General features: G+C 34.5%; 2 protein-coding genes across 2 annotated transcripts; both read left to right on the top strand.

Moving 5' to 3' along the window:
- The first annotated feature begins 11,955 nt into the window (after window positions 1-11,955).
- On the top strand, window positions 11,956-12,776 carry LOC107462640 (uncharacterized). Its single transcript, XM_016081266.1, has 2 exons — window positions 11,956-12,246; window positions 12,321-12,776. Exons 1-2 carry the CDS (start codon window positions 11,956-11,958, stop codon window positions 12,774-12,776), a joined length of 747 nt encoding a protein of 248 aa, XP_015936752.1.
- Window positions 12,777-16,956: 4,180 nt separating this feature from the next.
- On the top strand, window positions 16,957-19,415 carry LOC107462659 (stress response protein NST1). The gene has a single exon (XM_016081281.3). It carries the CDS (start codon window positions 16,957-16,959, stop codon window positions 19,297-19,299), a length of 2,343 nt encoding a protein of 780 aa, XP_015936767.3. The 3' UTR covers window positions 19,300-19,415.
- The last annotated feature ends 1,037 nt before the right edge of the window (window positions 19,416-20,452 follow it).

The raw sequence follows: 20,452 nt of genomic DNA, 5'->3' as shown, positions 1-20,452 counted from the left end.
AGTATTATATTTTTTTTAAATAGTATAAATAACCTCACATCTTAATAAGACTGGTAATTATATTTACTTTATTATAATCCACGTAAAAATTAAAAAAAAAGTATATTTGAATTTAAATTTAAAATTCTAACATAATACTTTAATTAAAAATTATAATTAGATTTTTTTAAAAATAAATACACATTAAAAATTAATAACTAACTCAATTGTATCAACAATAATTCAAAGAAAAAATTTATAACTTTATGATATTAAATATTAAATTAGATATTATGAGAATATTAATGGTGAAAATTAAATTAAAAATAAAACCACAAGTAATAACCAAATAACTTCAATTTACATGTAAAAAAATTTTAAATTCCAAACATAAAAATCGAAAAGAACCAAAAGAAAAATAACAACTCAAGAAAAGACAATGTTTCCACCAAAACAAACATATGCTTGGCATTATTCTATTAGATAGACTCTAAAATGGATTCTAAAACATGTGCATCCAAATTCTCAAGTTTCTTTCTCAATCTTAATCTTCTTGCAAGTTGAGGTATCTCCTTCCACCTTCGATTCTTCCGACTCCGAGGATAATCGCTTAGTTGGTGTAATAGCATTTTCCAACAATTCAGATTCATCACTGGCCGCAACTTCATTGGAGAATTCAAACAATAAATTCTGTATAAAACACCACGTTAAATTAAAGACTTCTTTCTAACCTTTGATTTTATCTCACTAATATCTTTTGAATAAAATTAAGATCTAATTTTGAGAGAACAAAAAAAAATTTTGAACAAATATCTTAATACCTTCTACTTTCTCCCCTTTAATGATTGAGGATGTCTTTGAAATTGGAAACAAACCACCGGTGTAGTCAATATCCTAAAATTATAATTAATTATTATTTATAAATTAGATACTACTAATGACCAAGAAAGCAAAAAATAAATTAATTTTTAATAGAAGTACACTTATATATACTCACAATTTGAATAGGATGAGTCTCTTTGAATTTATTTATGAGATCCACATTATTAGTCATCTTCTTAACTTTATAAGAAGGTGAAAAATATGAAATATCAAATATTTGAACTTTAATGATGAAGAGAAAGATCTTATCAATTAGGTTGAGTAAAATTTAAATAAAATTTCTTAAATTAATTCAATTTTGTCGGAACAACATTAGAAACAGAATTAAGTATAGAAGAATGTCAAATTAAAATTTTCTTTTAAATAGTATAAATAACTTCTTTCTTTTTTAATTAGCATAGTAACTTATAAATTATATAAAGTTTTAAAAAATATTCTCAAACTTAATTGCTTACTTAAAAATTCAAAAAAAAAAGTATATTTGAATTTAAATTTAAAATTTTAAATATAATACTTTAATTAAAATTATAATTAAATTTTTTTAAAAATAAGTACACATTAAATTTTTGTAAAAGCATATGTGGACCTGTTGCATTCACATTGGCCGTACCACCAGTCTAGAGTACCTATAATATGACTTATAGTAGCCAAGACAATACAAACAGCATTATAAAAAAAACTTAATGATTTAAATTCCTTGAATTTGGTGAGTTTTTAAATATAAAAGATATATCTAAATAAATAAGATGAATAAACAAAAATAATCAATATACAACAGATTTAAATTAATTTTTTCCTCAACTTTTTTACAGAAAAGAAAATTACCATATCTAATTCTTTTAACTGCTTAATGATTTTGCCTTGATAAATTTTTAAGAATGATATTCCTTCCTTTTGCAAATTTACGAATCGAGACAAAAGAGCCCTTTTAACCAAGGCATATATTTTTCCTCCATAAAATTGATAAACAAAAATTAAAGAACAATTAGATGGGGATAAACAAACAAATTTAAAATATAAATAATATAAATTTAAAATAAAATAGAAAAATATTAGTAGAAAACTCACGTCTTCATCGAGCCAAACCATCTCAATTGAGTATGGCAATGGAGAATTTTTGTAACTTGGTAGTGTCCATAACCGTAATACTCGTATACGTACACACAAATTGTCAATTGTAGGATTGATGCCAGCAATTTTGTGAATACCAGCCATTGGAATAAGTAGAGAGATTTTGGATATATGTAAAGAAAGGGATTGATGTACTTTAAATTGTGGTGCTTTACATCTCTCATCACTTATACTTTTATAGTTGCATCATAACTAAATTTTTTAAAATTTGGTTGACTTTAATTTAAAATTTAAAAAATAACAAACCAAGTAAAACAACCCAAACTTAAAATTTAAAAATAACAACCTAAACAAATAATAATTTAAAAAATCTAAACTAACGTAAATCGTTATAGTAATATTAGTATGTAACAGCCGAAATATAATTAACGTAAATTTTTTTAAAACTCTAAATTTTTTTAAAAGAACGTATGTAGCTGCAAATTTTAAAAAATAATAGTAAAAAGAATTAACAAATTTTTAAAAAATAACAACCTAAGTAAAATAATTTAAAATTTAAAAAATAATAATCTAAGTACAACAATCTAAAATTTAAAAAATAACAACTTAAATAAAATAATTTGAAATTTAAAAAAATAACAACCTAAGTAAAACAACCCAAACTTAAAATTTGAAAATAACAACCTAAGTAAATAATAATTTATAATTAATAAATATAATTCTAAAAATTTCTAATGACGACACCTAAGCAAATAAACTCCCAGACTCAACGTATGAGCGCCACGTCAGCATATGAACTTTCCATTTGTATACTATAAAGATTTGGTGCTGGAGGGTAGAGAATTACGCATCTTTTGTTATCAACATTGTTAGGCAGCATTTGTCCTTTCGCTTTATTTTACCTTCTATGAACAAGCTATGTTCCCTTCTTTCTTGATCAAGTGTGGCACTCGTGTGGTCGTGATCCATATACGTTAACAAAGAAGTGTCTAGATTAAAGGTTGTAATGCCATTATTCGAAATGCAAATGTTCAATAATATATAGTCTTGTGGGGGCATAATCTAACATGGGTTGTATAGTGTGACACACTTTGACAAGGCACAGCGATGGTCACCAAAACCAGCTGGGAGAGAATGGACTACAATGGCATACGTAGTTACGTACGTAGAATGCAAATTAGGTTGTCCCTTTTTATTCGCTTATTATTATTATACTACACACTAATCAGCTTAATAATTATTGACGTCCTTTTTAAGCTATAAAGAAAGGTACCTCAAAAAAACTCACTGGCCCACCCTTTTGGTGTTGGCTTTATCCCAAAACAGGGCTCATGCAGAGAAGCCCAAGAAATTAGATACAAACTTATCCCAAATTGTTATGTAGCATTGTCTAGTGGTTATGATGTATACCTTACAACAAGTGCATCTAGGTTCGAGACTTGTTAGTAGATGAAACCTTAAGTATTGTGTACGAATGTGTTTTGTGGGTGAGTTTGTAATACTTAGAAGGTGAATGTTATAGTGCTTAAAAGATGTTGTCTATTTACTAAAAAAGGTTAAAAAATAATATTTAATTTGAAAGATATAATAATAAATAATTTTTAAAAAATCAAAATTTACTACAAAAAGTAAGTTAGACAAAATTTAGGCACCAATTCATAGATACCATAGAATTGGCCTACTTAGAATTGGGACTTTCCAATCCATTTGAATAAAAATAATTGTTCGGTAGCATTAAGACAATCTGCTTTTCCTTCATTTGATTGATGTACGTGGCTTCCATAATGCCCTTTTAAGTTGCTGTTTTGTCTAGTTGTGGTGTTAATATTTGGTCAAACGCCTTCTTTTTAAGTAACTTTGACCCACTTAATTGTTTTCGTTATCATTCAACTTTGGAGTTAGGATCATAAAGTGTGTGTGCAACTCTCTTTATATGAGTGATCTTTTTTGTAGCAGGAGTGCAGGACGGCAGGACCACACTACTAGTACTACCCTCTAACCCATCCATATTAAATGCTTCCTTTTGTTGCATGTGGTGCGAATTGAAATGGTTAAGGAAGAGTAATTAGGTATCCTTTAAATTACTCTTTTATTCTGCTTTTTTTATTATGTTAATTAAAAAAATAAAACAAACATATCGAAATAAATTTATTGTTATTTTTTAAATTTAAATATAAATCTATAAAAATAAATTAATTAGAATTAACATTCAAAATTTTAAATTTAAATTTTATAAATCCTAACAAATCTCAAATAAAATATTAAATATTTCAAATCAGATTTTCACTAATGAAACTTTCCCTCCATAAAGATTTAAAGCTGCGCTTCCTCCTCTTCGTCTTCTCCCTCCTCATCTGTTGTTGCTTTCATCTTCTCCTGCACTACGCACCTCTTCTGCGACGATCTCCTTCTTTGGCGACGCACACCTCTCCTACGCCGCATACACCCTCACGCCTCCCTGTCCCTGGTCTCCTCTCTCGTGCTGTGCACAACCGCCTCCTCCTCCCACGTCTCTTCCGTCGATGCGCACCTCCTCCTGTCTCCTCCCTGAGTCGGTATTTTTGCTTGTACAATTCTAAAAAATTTTGGTTGAGTTCATTCATGAAGATATGTTATTCCTTTTTTTCGTTTAATAAAAGGTTCTATTTTTTATTTACGCATTATATTGGAAGTTTTTGTGTGTTTTTTTTAATGTGTCTGTGATTATAATTTTATTTTGCACTCATATATTTGATTTAGAAGTTGAAATGTTAACGTAATTTAGATGTGTCAATATCTAATTTTGAATGTTTATGTTGTTCATTATATTTCCCAAGTCTATATATAAGTTTTTTTATATGAATTTTAGATGTGTTGATAAAATATTTAAAGTGTATTCTTATAATTTTAAATGTGTATTTGAGTCTAGTTTTTCTATGTCTAATATATAATTTAGAGAACTACAATACCAGTAATTTAAATGTGTCAGTACATAATTTTGGATGTGTTATGTTGTTTATTTAATTTTAGATGTGTTATTGATATGAAATTTGAATATTTTGATTTTAAAAAAATAATTAAAGTAAATTTAATTTATTTTAAAAATTTCACTGATTTTTTAAAAATTAGGACACGAAAAATTGTTACAAATTTTATGATTTAGTTTAAAAAAATTAATATATTACAAGTAGTTATAAATTTTATGGTGACAAATATAATAATAAATTAAATAAAAATAAAAGTGATTCTTTAAAAATAAAAAATATAATTAATTAAAAAATTAAAATAATAAAATATTAAATTTAAAGAACAATATTTAAAAGATGAGTAGTATTTTTTTAATTTAACAATTCTATTAATTATTTATAATTATAATTTGGGCCTATAATGGCTTAATATAGATGCATTACATTTATTTGAGTGGTGAGTGATGACATAAATAAACTAGGTATGCAATTATAGATACCGCAGCTGATTTCTTGCAAAGGCAATCCTGTTTTTATGTCACGCGCCACATGTGCGGGGATTTCTATCATATGCGTGGGGAGCACAGTACTATGCAAAAGGGATCCATTAAGCATTGTTAGAATCTACTTCCACTCTCCTTTTGGTGCGCGTGCATGCCTTTCTTCTCACTCATGCCGTTACTACTAAAATTTCTTTTCTCTCTCCATCTTCTATTTCTTGTCCTTCTCAATGCCGTTATCAGTTATACACCCTCTTTTTCTCCTTTCCTCTTTGAATGTTAGGTCCATATCATAGAGCAATACTAGGGGCAGCAATATTTGTAATTGGTAGTTATTAATTAATCATCAATGATAATTTGATGATGTGAGATTTGTGTAAAATTTCATCCAATATCTTACCTTTCTATACTGGTTACATGTTGGCCAAAATACAATAAAATTGCTGATTCTCTAGACTTTTCCACATCATATAACATAAAAAAGAAGTCATTCCAATTAAAATATCGACGTATGTGTTTAATAAACTTACGAGTAAACAACTTTTTTGGCACAGCTTATGAAACGATTTTGATGAAAGAAAGATGATGGTATAAAGCACTATGATGATGATTATTGTGATTGGGATTTGGAAGAAATGGAAGAGGGTTCCATAAGTGCGGTCACGTGCCATGCATATTCCTTCGGTCCTTCCTCATTGTTTTGTTCGCCACCTTCGGCCTTCCTATGATGATAATCGATCCTATATCTTATCCTATGCCCGTATCACGTGCATCACATCTTCTCAAACTAACCTCTCATTTTTCCACTTTATTTCCTAACGGCCATTCTATCATTTTTTTTTTTGGCAAGTGAAATTTATTTAAAGAGTAAATTATCAAAATACTATCTAAAAATTTACATCACTAATAAAACGAATTCTAAAAGACATTAATGGTAAATAAATTCTTGAGAGATATAAAATACGAAAAAAAATAAAAATTAAATATATATTATAAAAAACGATGTTAAAGATTAAATTTTAAAGTAAATTTTTACAATCATTATTAGAAAAATAAGATATTTTTATTGTTAAAATTTGTTAATTTTTGTCAATTGAGTTTCTTAAAAAATTATTGTGAATAATCATGTTTTTTTTTTGAAAAATAAAAAAAATTAGAGATTAAATTTTGTTTCGATTTTTTTTGCATCTTCTAAATATTTATTCAAATATTGCCACAAAAATTTAGATCTAATGGATAAGTCATTTGTTAAATATAAAAATTTTTTGTTACTTACAAAAAATATAATATTTATTAGTTCTTTTTGTTATATTTTCAAATTATTCAAAAACTGTTTTGTAGATAATATTTTTTATAGACCTTTTAGTCAACTGATGAATCTTTCGGGTACCAAATTAGTAATTAACCCTTATTTAAATTAGTATACCATATAACAAAAGATAATTTTCATGGAATATCTAAAAATTAATTTAGTTATGGTTAAATTTATTGCCTTATTTTTTTAATATAAAAAAATGTGAAGTTTTTTTTTTAAATGGGTTAATCAAGTGTAATTGCAGGTGTACGGAGGTGGCAAATATATAGGCCCAACACGCAGGTGGCAGTTGGATGTGAAGTCTGAGAAAGAGGCTAAGTATCATTGACAAGAGGAGCAGGGTGATATCCCAGCCAACTACAACGATTTGCCACATTCACCCCACTCCTACCATCACCTCCACCACCACTGGGGTCACACTTACAGGCAATTCGAGACGATTAAGATACTTTACCACCTGGCTGAGTGGATTTAAACACATATGCCAACTCCAAACCTATGCACCTCCCTAATGACATAAAATATACTGGTAGACATTTATAACAGATATAATCATGATAAATAAGAAATTATTCCCCGATTAAACTTGAACTCACCAATAACCGAGATTTTGTCAGAGAGCAACACAGAGACTCCAAGGACATACAGCTGCAAATTGCCGACAATGTACATAATACTTTAATCGGTCCGACTCTACGACTCAGGTACTCAGCACTTCTGCGAATGCTGTAATTCTTCACTCCTTGCATTATTACCTCTCTGCTTTTGAATTTGTGGACAACCATAAACTCCATACCATCGTCTAGGTTATAATCGTCTCCGCCCGTGTTGAAAAATAGAATTTTTCTATGCATTTCGTCCAGATCTAATATATGATAGTGACTGGATATAGCTAATAAGGCCGGAATTGATGTGGGGCAGGAAGAAGATACCTAACTGATGCGTCGACCGGCGTCTCTGGTACAAACTCCTCCTCATCATCATCTTCAGAAGAACAACTATCATTGCTATCGTCAACATACTTCTCATCGGACTCCTCACCATCCACGTCCATGTCTTCCACAGGACTAGCACAGTGTAGCGATGCTGGGGGCAAGAGGTCGATCATCCTGCATAAAATTCGAGTGACCAGATCCACCACTGCTGACATCACTAGCCTCCGCAGAAAGTTTCACTACTTGTTCCGCCATGATTCTACCATGGATGTCAAACGTGAGGCGCACATGCTCGTCGCCGTGGAATCAAAACAGCCGAAACCGGAAAACTCCATTTTTCATTGGTGCTAGTAACTTATACCCAACCCTTTCGACCTCTTTTCTACCACTAGCACAAACCCTCCTCAATATCAGACTCTTTAGCTCGGACAAAGAACTTACTCGCCAAGTGTGTAACAGAATGGGATTATCACACTTAAATATCATCCTAGTGTCACTATTTCTCATATGACATTTGAGATACACACTTACAATCACATATCCAATACTACTAGATATTTTTGCTTTACTTTTGGGAAAAAATAGAAGAAAAGAAGTGAAATATTTATGTTGAATACAAATGATTACAGAAAAGGCCCAAATCTTGCTATATATAGGTGTTCTTCAGGCTCGCCTGTCTCCTGCATGCAGAGAAGGCTACCAAGCATTTTGTGTGTTGCTCAACATACAACCTGTGTGTTAAAAAAATTGGTCTCCAACATTGAAAAGGTTGACACCTACTGCCTGAAACACACAATTTGCATGTTGTGCAGAATCAGCCGCGCATCCTACTTCTGGTTTTGCTATTTGGATCACGTTAACTGCATATTGGCGAGACACGCATGCTAATTTTGTAGAATTGTAAATTCATAATCCTGCATAATTTTTCATGAAATATATATAAAATATATAAAATACACAAATGTCTTTTTCATATTTAAAATAATTTTTGAAATTTATTAGCATTTTAAATTTTTATAAATATAACTGATATTTTATTTATTTCTCAGGTATATAAAACTAATTTTACTAATTTATGAATAAATTTTTTAATATTGTATATTTTTATAAATAAAAAAGATAATCTACTCTAAATATACTGCTTAATTTGATGTGAAGTATAATCTTTTTGAAAAGCCTATTAGAAATTATAAATGTGAAAAATGTTATGATAGACTGTATTTTCAAAACCTTGTATATATAATGCTTTTATAAACGCGAATGCTAATGCATTCTCTTCACATAAGTCACTTTACGAACTTAAGAATATGAATTGTCACAGACTCACAGCATTCTTCAACATAGGTTGAAACTTGGATATATAAAATAAGAGGTAATATTCGTCACGAAAAAAAATAATAAAAGGTAATTATTATATTTGAAAGGTGGTGCTTAAATTAAAAAAAATTAATATTTAATTTTAAAAATATAAAAATAAATTATTTTTAAAAATTTAAAATTTGTTATAAAATTAAACTAAGCACAAAATATATATTAATTCATACACACCATAAAATTCTTCAAAAAAAATATAATTGAGTTAATACTTTATTTGGTTTTAAAAATTTAAAGTCAGATTTGATTTAACTTTTAAAATTTTAATGGACTTAAATTAGACCTCAAAATTTATATTGTAATTCACATTAACCCTTAAGTTAATCTCCATTAACGGCGTATTGATTTGGTACATTAACTTGTTATGATTTAGATTTCTCACCTAAAAATTTGATTATTGTTCTCAGAGCCACAAAATTTTTAAATTAAACCTGTTATTATAATTTTCATGAAGATATTGAAGAGCCAATTAAATTTTTAAGAGATCTAATAGATCTTAGCCATATGAAATTTAGGCGAATAGTCCAAATATTAACAAATTAACGTGTATAATCAACACATTATTTACAAAAATTAGTTCAAGACTAACGGAAGTTACTATTATAAATTTTGAAAAGCGAATTAAATAATTTATAATTTTAAGAGTCGATTTAAGTTTGGCTTCAAATTTCAAGGTCGAATTCAGTATCAATTATAAATTTATGACAAAAATATTACATTAATGTTATTCTTTTCTTATAATAATATTTTAATTTAGCTGGAAAATAAGAGAATTCAATAATTTCATTCAACTGAGAGCCGAGAGATAAAAAGCTAAGGAAAAATACACAACAATAATGGCGTGTTCTGAGTTGTGACCGTGAAAACTGAAAACCGAGGAGTCAGCAATGAAAGAGCAGAAAAAGCCACATGTTACAGACACAAACACTGATACAAAGTACAATACATTGTGTTGAGAATTTAATTTCACAAACACAATGCAATTCAAGCCTGCACTTCAAACCTTTCACACCACACGCATGGAAATGGATGTGAAATGCGAATCCCGTTCTTTTCTAAAAAAAGAAAAGAAAGTGTTATGAAGAAATTAAATATGAATATAATATAAGATAGATTAAACTTTATGATCTGGCCACGTTCTTGGATATACTTGTATTTTACAGCGTGGTAACCATTTGATTTGAGAAAAATATAACCACCACTACAAGATCACTACATGGAATCAAATATATGAATGTATGGGGATTTTGTGTTGGTGTTATTCCAACCATTTCCACATGAGATCACTTGCAAGCAGCATTATATTATGGGTTTGTTTCTATAGACTAGGAGTATTTGGACTTCTACTACTACTACTATTATTATTATTATTATTAATAGAATGCATTTGACGTGCATGTTATAGAAATAGGAAACACTAACATTAACAAATAAAATTATAAAATGCCAACTCAGTTAAGATATTTTTATATAAAATAATTGATATTTGTTAAATAATTTCACATATTTAATTATATTAGAGTAAATAGTTATTTTGGTTCTTGAAAGATTTAGATTTTATCAAAATAATTCCTAAAAAATAGTAATAATAAAATGACTCCTAAAAATATATTCTATTTAACAAAATAATTCTAAAGTTGAGTCAATGAAATTACAAAATATATTCTCACATTCTCTTTTTCATCTCTCCGGTCATTTCATCGGCATCACACCATTTCCCCCCACCATTCCTGGCCTTCACCTAGTGCGACCATCCCACTTTGTCAGCGCTACCCCTCCCCACCCAAATACTAATCTTCAATCTTCTATGATCGACATTTACAAAAAATGGCTTACCTAAAATATTTGGATTTGTGCATGTACATGTATGCTTATTAAACAAAAACAAAAATATATGCAAAATACCAACATTTCTTTAAACTGAAATTTTAGTGTATTATTTTTTTATTTTAAGCCACTTGAATACTGATTAAAAGTATTTAGAATTTAACAATTACAAATAATGATTTATGCCTAGATAATACTACCAATACCATAAAACACTTCCGGTGCTACTTGTTTAACAAAGTTTTTATGTAGTTTTCATTACTTTGTAGGGGTTTTGTTGATAAAAAGAGTTTTCCAATTATAAAGCATCTTCCTCAACCCAAAAGTTGTGATAAAATATTTTAGAAATTTCATCCATGTTTAATTAAATAGAATATTTTTCATAAATAATTATAGAAATGTGGGCAAAAAGCACAATTAAATCAAATGAAAGACCAAATTATATAATTCTACCAAATTGGAAAATGTTATCTCAATCTCCCAAAAGCATATTCTTATGTAATTCGATTAGGCAAATCAACACTAATTCGAATTAGACCAATTCGAATCATTCATGCTTGTAGTGTTGGGATAATTCAAATCAGCATGATTCGAATTATGCATGCAAGGAGGGTCCTAGTAATTCGAATAAGTCTGTTTCGATTTACATATATATAATTCGAAATTGACTGCTTCAAATTATCAAGCCCCGACGTATATAAATATGGTGTGAACGTGAATTCCTCCCATTAGAGTAAAACCAATGGCTAGTGAGGAGAGTTTTTTAATGTTGGTGGACTATAGAAGGTAGATTAAGAAAAAAACACGTTCTGGTATTAAGTTCACTGATAAGAATCCCCTCAATATTTTTTTTGAAACCTACAACGAGCTTCGTTGATTTCCTTAATTCTATAATACAGAAACTGGGGTTGCAACGGGTTGAGAAGTTATTCTATCGCATTCCGATTTCAGTTCTGTGAGATGATGTGAAATACGATTCGTTTGTCGTAGGGAGTAACGAGAATTTGGAGATTCTGTTCCATTGTCGTCGGCAGTTTTTCGAGGTCAGGACACCTGAGTTGTTGGCAAAGCTTAAAGATGTGGTCTCTAACTAAGGTGATTCGAACCAGAATACCCAAACTCCAGCAATGGCAGCCTATTCTAGTTCGATACCTGTTGGTGCATCTTCATCCGTGCCTGTGATTGTACCTCAGGAAACGGTGGTTGCTTCCCCGTCCTTCGCAGTTGATCTCAACTGCAGTGGTGACGGAGAAGTTGGTATTATTGATAGGGCGCCGATTTCATTACAGCATGGGGCACCGGATGGTATAGACGATGCATTGCCGGATGATGATGACGCTGATGATGTGGAGTCGAACATTATTGCCGATGATAGCGGGGATGACATAGCAGCGAGTAATCCAACTAGGGCTGGCAGAGTGTCCAACTCAGGGACTCAGCAGTACCTCCCCCCTCACACTTTTCATATTTGGACTTGGATGCCATAAGACAGGAGGGGATTCCTGGCGAACCTATTGGATTTGGTGCCAGAGATACTCAGGGTACCGAAAGTCTATCAGAGTTTCAGGTTGGTCAGCAGTTTCAGGATAAAGAGAAGGTCGTGTTAAGCGTGAAAACATATAGCATCCGACGTGGGGTACAGTACAAAGTGGTGGAGTCTGATTATTGCAAGTACCTTAGGAAGTGTACGGAATTCGGTAACGGGTACACATGGTTGATTACGATCGGTCTCCGCCAGCGTAGAGGTATTTGGGAGGTAAAATGGTATAATGGACCTCATACTTGTCTGGCCACGTCGATCTCAAGCGATCATAGGAGTTTTGATTATCATGTGATATCGGCCTTCATACTGCCAATGGTTAGAGCTGATGCACCCGTCTGTATCAAGGTACTGCTGAATGCGACAAAGGCACATTTCGGGTTTAGGCCAACTTATAGGAGGATTTAGTTGGATTAGCAGAAGGCCGTGGTACAGATTTATGGAGATTGGGATGAGTCATACAATGAGTTGTCACGATGGGTCTTAGGTGTGCAGATGACGATGCCTGATAGTGTTGCAATGTTGAGGACGAGTCATGCGCGAGTGGGTGAGCAGGTGGACGACTCACAAGCCTATTTTCATCGGATTTTTTGGACATTCTCACCGTGTATTGAGGCATTCCGGCATTGCAAGCCGTTGGTAAGTGTAGACGGGACCCACCTGTATGGCAAATACGGGGGTACGTTGCTAGTTGCAATTGCACAAGAAGGAAACTCCAACATCCTGCCTATTACATTTGCACTCGTGGAGAGTGAGAATGCTAAGTCCTGGTCATTTTTTCTATCCCACCTCTTCCAGCATGTGACTCCGCAGCCGGGTATTCTGGTGATATCAGATCTGCACAACGGTATCAAGGCAGCACTTGAGGCTCCCGACGGAAGTTGGCTACCACCTACTGCATACCGTGCATTCTGTATTCGACATGTAGCCGCAAATTTTGCCTTAATTTTTAAGGGCAAGGATGCACGGAGGCTTCTGGTTAATGTGGCGTATGCAAAGACTGATGTTGAATTTGATTACTGGTTTGATATTCTACAAACCAAAGACCCTACCATGTGTGACTGGGCTAACAGGATTGAGTATGCGATGTAGACTCAGTATCGGGATGAGGGTAGGAGATTCGAACATATGATGACAAATATCTCTGAGTGTGTGAATTCCATACTGAAGGGAGTCAGGAACCTTTCAATTTGTTCACTTGTGAAGTTCACGTACGGGAGGTTGGCCGAACTATTTATTCGCAAGGGGAGAGGCTATAGAGGCTAATTTGAAGACGTTGAGGTGTTTCACAGTGACTTTGTATGACAGAGATAATTCTGAGTTCACTGTCGGTGAAACCACGCCTACTGGGTCCTTCTCACTTGGTAGTTACAGAGTGTCACTCATGGCTCAGACATGTGATTGCGGATATTTTCAGGCACTTCACCGGTTGTCCCAATGAAGGTGCCAAAACTGCAAGCTGTATGGAACCAATGATCACCACCTCTGTCATCCTTTGACGTCAAGAAGTCGATGTCTAGTGTGGCTCGGGGTCGAGGCTGTACTCCACCAAACTGCGGTAGCACCCAATCTATTTGGTGCTACTCTATGATAGCAAAATATATCAATGCTGTCACGGACCTCCATAACGCCGTATGCCAATGCTCCAATATCTTCGGATGCACAACCTGAACTACGTCATGAGAGTTATACGGCATCCAAATGAACTGTGAATAGAAATAGTTACGAAACGTCATCATTGATAATACCGAATTGCTAATCTAAGAGATATTTTAATTAAAACGATTGGTCGAAATACTCATATCCCCTGCCTAAAAGAGATCTATCCTAAGCCTCCAACTCACAACTCGAGGTCCTTTCTCGCTCGCTGTAGGGTTGTGACCTGACCACCTGCAGCCCACACCCAATTTATCACTAAATGAAATTAACACCAAATAATAGAATAGAAAAATTGTGAATAGGATAAAATAATAGCATATAATGAACCTAACACCTAATAGTTGTGACAAATAAAGCATTCGAATATAATAGTACCTCGAGGCCAAATGCCATCCGAACGTATCATATCCAGCGGGTCTGAATCCAGGAAACTGCCAGCAGATCCATTACTGAAGCAGCTGTAACGGTCCGGCTAACTTCACCACTTTGCTGTTCGCCACTCGACACCTGTACCAGTATAACCATGAGAGAGCAGCTGATCTCCAGCTATACCCACCCATGTTCTCAAGCCTGGCTACGTACGACAGCCACCTAATGTGAATGCGAGTACCGGACTTATCACCAAATAGCTGAGTCCCAAACAACATCATGATATAGGCCTGGGCATACCTCCTAATAGTGGGCTCATCAGCTCTATCAGAAAGCTCTCTGAATGTCTCCTGAAACCAGCTGCAGTTCACTGCGAACTTCTGGATGCAGTTCGTAGGAGTCAATACACCCAGCAACTCCTCGAACTACGCCCAAGCTGGGCGACCACCCTCGATGTACGTTTGGAAATCTATCAGGCAACCACTAACATAATGTCCATCGATCGACAGCCCTAACTGGTATGCCATGTCCTACAGTGTAATCGTGTACTTCCCCGAACGTCATATGAAACATGTGCGTCTCCGGACGCCATCGCTCCATGAATGCATTAACCAGGGGTTCATCCAACCTAAACTAGCTCTCGTTCAGCCTCGTAAGATGGTATAAACCGGCCAGCTGCAAATACGGAACGATCCTCTCGTCCAGGCACATACCCTGCTGCCGTCGCATGCTCGTGATACATTAGTGGGGCTGCATAAAGAACGTATCAGATTGTCTCTCATCTCGAAACATATTTATACAACATCATTCACTAATGCATATCTTAATCCAAATAATACAACTTGTACCAAATAATGTTAAGATGGAAAATAATATCATATATACATCAAACTAGGCCTAATAAAAAATATTTTCTTAAACATATTTTCTTAAAAATAATATAATATTAACATAAAAAATTTACTTCAATGATTACTATTTATGTTAACAAGAAAAAAATCTTACTCTAAATAAGTTTCATCCTCCGTTATCCTTATTACTCATAATTTTCTATTTATTTGCAATCACTATCCAAATTAGAGATTAATCCGTCGAACATCTACAAACTAATAAACCACTAATATAACCACTCTATCTAACTTAACAACGGTAAATAATGACTACCATTATAACAAACAAAAAGCAAAAATATAAAAACAACACATTAAATTCTATTTTAAAAGGAAAAGTGCGCACTAACCTCTTCATTGATGATACCAACTATATGGATGACTCAATCCAAACGATAAAGTCGATTCGGGTTATTTCCCGTCAGCAGAATATGATGTTGAACACTTTGTTGGAGTCGTAAGGAAAAAATTTTCTCTGGAATTTGGTGAGGTAGGGGTTGGGGATTGTAGTTCGAATGAGCTCAATTCGAACTCTATTTATAGAGAAAGACTTTGTAATTTGAATGAGGGCAATTCGAATTAGCATGGCTGCCTAAACCTTGAGTCATTCGAAACAGGCTATTTCGAATTACTATGTGCAACAAACCGTGGACTAATTCAAATTAGTGTGGCATATGTGTGTGTAGTTTGAATCGGGGTGATTCGAATTACCCTAAAATTCTATAAATGCATTATTCAAATTGGTCCAATTTGATTTATGTTGATCGCTTGTAATTCGAATTACTCTTGAATTGTGTATTACACAAAATTGTTTTTTTAGTAGATTCTTGTAACATTTTTCTTTTTAGTAGAATTGTGTAATATATGCCTCCATTTGGTTTATAGATGTGATTTGTCCTAGAAATATTCTAATTAAAATATCTGGCCATACCATTTTTTCTGCTGAAAATTTTCTTTTTGTACACTTCAGATTGAGGGGAGACGATACCAAAATTTCCTTTATCCATGCCTAAAAAGAATATGCTTGTTTTTCCGATATTTCTTACTCAACCTTTTCTCACCCGCCCTCATGTATTTCCTTTTTTTCTCCTTTTCTTTTTAAACCACATCACTTTCTGTCGTTACCAAAGTCCAAAGTTGTTTATCTGCCAGAAGTCTCGTGCAAGCAGATAATTTTAACTTTCCCTTTTTCTTCCTGCTCAACACTTGATGAACTTTGAAATTTTCACCATCAGCTATCATTCAACACTCTCCATTGACTTGATTTAATCATAATATGATTCATCAGGATTATGTTGTGTGCATTTTGCATACATTGTGTGACATTCTATCAACCTGCATGTAATCAAGTCTAAATTACGTTTACATATAATTATAAATGTGAATCCAGGAAGGCAGTAATCATCATCTTAGCCAAGAGTTTTCACCCCAACAAAAGAAGGGGCATTATTGGCATAGTGGAACTGGACCCCACAAGCACCGTTTTGCCAAAAGACAAAACACCATTTCGTCACCCTCCGGCATTAAACCCTTTTCTCTTCTCTCATTAACACACCACGTAACATAACCCTTCAATCTCTCTGCAATATCTTCACAACACCACAAAATAAAGCACAAAACTCCTTCATTTATCAAACCCCATTATTCACTTCACTCTCTCATTGTAGACAATGGAGACAGAAAGACCCCATAGAAGTAATAGCAATAGTAGCAGCAGCACAAGCGAGCTCTTTGTATGCTTCACTTCAAGGCTATCTTCTTCATCAATGAAGCTCTCTTCCAAGTCACTCCTCAGCCCAAGCAGAACCAGCAGAGACCCTCCTCCTCAGATTTCTCTGTCTTCTTCCCTCAGCAGAAGGCTCAGAAGCAATGGAAGCATCAAAGGAGGTGGCCAAGCTTCTCCAATGTTCCCAGCAACAGCAGCTGTGGGAGGGAAGAGAAGAGGGTGTGGGTTTGAGAACCCTGAACCTTCTTCACCTAAAGTCACTTGCATTGGACAAGTGAGAGTGAAGACAAAGAAGCAAGGGAAGAAGATGAGGGTCACAAGGTCAAAGTCAAAGAGAAGAACTACAACAACAAGTGAAGCTAGCTTCAGAAGAACATCAACAGAAGGTGGAGGACAAATAACAAACTCTTCAGATCTCACGAGGCAGAATAGTTCTTCTTCTGCTACTTACTTGAAGCAGCAGCATAGGAATAACCAGAAATGGGTTCATCTTCCATTGACCATCTGTGAGGCTCTTAGGGAGTTCAATTGCTTCTTCCCATGTAGGTCTTCTTGCATTAGAGACAAAGGGGACAAAGGGAATCATCATCATGACCATCATCATCATCATCATGGTGGAAGAGAGGGTTCATCATGTGGTGCTGCTTTTGCAAGGTGGCTGCATTTGGCTTTGCAAGAAGGGAAGGAGAGGGAGATTGAGGTGATGATGGGTGAGGAGGAGAATGAGGTTGAATATTATGATCATGATGATGATGGTGGTGGTGGTGATTTCGGTGGGAGGAGCCATAGGAGGCACGTGTTTGAGGACATTGACATTGATGTTGTGGAAGGGAAGAAGGAAGAGAAAGAAGAAGAGGAAGAAGAAGAGAAAGGAAGGGTTAGCATTTGTATTCCACCGAAGAACGCTTTATTGCTTATGAGGTGCAGATCTGATCCTGTTAAGATGGCAGCTTTGGCCAACAGGTTCTGGGATTCACCTGTTCACAAAGACCAACATCAACATCAAGATGATGAGGAGGAAGAAGAAGAAGCAGAAGAGGAGGAGAATAATGTTGATGATGATGTAGATAAGCAAGAACGAGAACATGAACAAGAAGATGAAATGGAGGAAGGTGAGGAAGTGCTAATGAAAACTGAAGAAGAAAGGATTAGCATTTCTGAAAGAGATACAGAAGCTGGTTTTGTGAACATTGAAGAACACACCCAAGCATCATCACTCATGGAGCAGCCAAAAGAAGAAGAAGAAGAAGAAGAAGAAGAAGAAGAAGAAGAAGAAGTAGCGGTACAGGAAAGTTGCGAAATTGAAAGCAGAACAAACGCAGAATTCAGTGAAGAAGCTCGTGAAAGCAATAATCAGCACACCGAAGAAGAAGGAGAAGAAACAGAAACAGAGCAAATTGAAGTTGAAAACGAAGAAGAAGAAAATCACAATCAAGATGGAAACTTTTCATGCGTTTCAACCCTAGAACCCCATCCAGATCCCGATAAACCGGAAGAAACTAGTCTTCAAGAGGAAAAGAAACAAGAAAACGACGAAAGCTCAGAACTTTATTCCATTGCAGAAACCCTAACAGCTCCACAACAAAACGACGAAGCAGAACCAAAAACGACAACAATGCCTGAACCATTAACAGATGAAGAAGCTTCAACAGAAGAGGAGCAACAACAGAACGTGGCCGCAGAAACACCGCCGCCGCAGATGCCGGAAGTAACACCTCCGGCGAACGAAGCATCTGAGCCGAACAACGGACTCGGGTCAGAGGAGCGAAAAATCGGGTCAAACGGCGAGGAGAAAGAAGCAGAATTAGAAAGAGAAAAGGAAGAAACGTTACCGGAATGCTTGCTTCTGATGATGTGCGAGCCGAAGCTTTCAATGGAGGTATCGAAGGAGACGTGGGTTTGCAGCACCGATTTCATACGCTGGCGACCGGAGAGACCTGCCGGAAAAAATTCCGGCGCCGGACGGAAGGTCCACGCGGCGGTGGAAGGCAGAAATAGCGTCGATAAGAAAGCAACCGCTGCGGCTCCGCTGCCGCCAGTACAGCCGGGAAGGTCGTCGTGCTCGTTCCCGGCAGCGCCTGGATTGTCGATGGCGGCGATGATTGAACAGAAGTTGGCAGCAGGACCGAAATCCAACGCTGGCTACGAGCCATTTGTGCTCACGCGCTGCAAGTCGGAGCCGATGAGGACGACGGCAAAGCTCGCAGCCGATGCGTGCTTCTGGAAGAAGCCTCACGCACCGCCGCCAACACTCGGAGTTGGAGCACCCGCCGGGATTGGATTTTGATATACTTTTTCCCTTCAATTTTCTATCTCTTCTAAATTTTACTTGTTAGTTAACAGAATAATTAATTGTTGTGTACTAATGTCATGTGTAGATTAAGAATTAAGATTGTGTTAAAAGCTTTGGTTAGCCGTTGATAAGTTAGTTATTTCACTGTTTGGAATTGAATCCTTGTATAAATTCTATTCTATTTTTGGGATTTTAAGTTTGGAAAATTCTAACTAATTTAATAACTATATATGCCAAATATGGAGAGAGATATTCCATGTAAATTACGTTCCTAATTGTGTTTTAGTTGGTACATATTATCAGCTGCCAAATATATGGGTTTGAAGAGTAAGGTAAGGGGGCATTTGGTTCTTTGTCTGTTGATTCCCACAGGTTGGGTTAGAATCTTTTTATGGTGGTCAAAATCTCATCCGTCTTATCTTAAATTGGCTGTTGTGTGCTCTCATTCAGAATCTGTTGTCATTATCAGAGTTTCTTAAATGTCGCATTGTATTATTTACAACTCATGTTAGTGTTGGAATTTACCGTCTCTTTTGTTAAATAAATGAACTTGTTAAAGAAGAGTTGTGCATAGGAATTTCTTTATTATTATTCTTTTTGGTTTTCTCAGCTTATTCATACCAACCAAGCGTTGTTGACAAGTAATGCACCTAATCCAACTAGTTTAGAAAACAGTGAATAGCTTTCTTTCAAAGATTAGACATAGGACTGGCAACACTACTCAAATCCGCGGGTATCCACCCCGTCTCTATCCGTTCGGGGCGGGTAATTATTCGCACCCGCACCGGGGCGAGTGCTTGGACGGGACGGGGTCGGATTTAGGTTAAACCCGTCCCTACCCGCCCCGGTATATATAATAGATATATAAATATATATATTTTTAATATATAATATATGTAATATATAAAATAATTAGTAAAATGATTAATAATATTGGATCATATTTAAATTTTTACTTTAATTTATGTTATGAATGTAAATAATGGTTATATAATTTTTAAAATTTTATTTTATTTTTTGAATTTAATAATTATTAGGGCGGGACGGATACCCGCAGGGACGGGTTAGGGTTTAACATTTTACTACCCGGGGGTAGAAGTGGGGCGGGTTCGATGCGGGTTTTTGTTGAGTGGGGCGGGGTCGGGGA

Source organism: Arachis duranensis, chromosome 8 (assembly GCF_000817695.3).
Source record: "Arachis duranensis cultivar V14167 chromosome 8, aradu.V14167.gnm2.J7QH, whole genome shotgun sequence".
NCBI lineage: Eukaryota > Viridiplantae > Streptophyta > Magnoliopsida > Fabales > Fabaceae > Arachis > Arachis duranensis.
Note: the sequence above shows the minus strand (reverse complement) of the source record. Positions and strands in the feature narration are given on the sequence as shown.

Coding starts and splice junctions, on each gene's coding strand:
- LOC107462659 (XM_016081281.3), top strand. CDS start 16,957: ATGGAGACAGAAAGACCCCATAGAAGTAATAGCAATAGTAGCAGCAGC.
- LOC107462640 (XM_016081266.1), top strand. CDS start 11,956: ATGGCAGCCTATTCTAGTTCGATACCTGTTGGTGCATCTTCATCCGTG. Junction 12,247..12,320: donor ATCCAACTAGGGCTGGCAGA/GTGTCCAACTCA, acceptor GCCATAAGACAG/GAGGGGATTCCTGGCGAACC.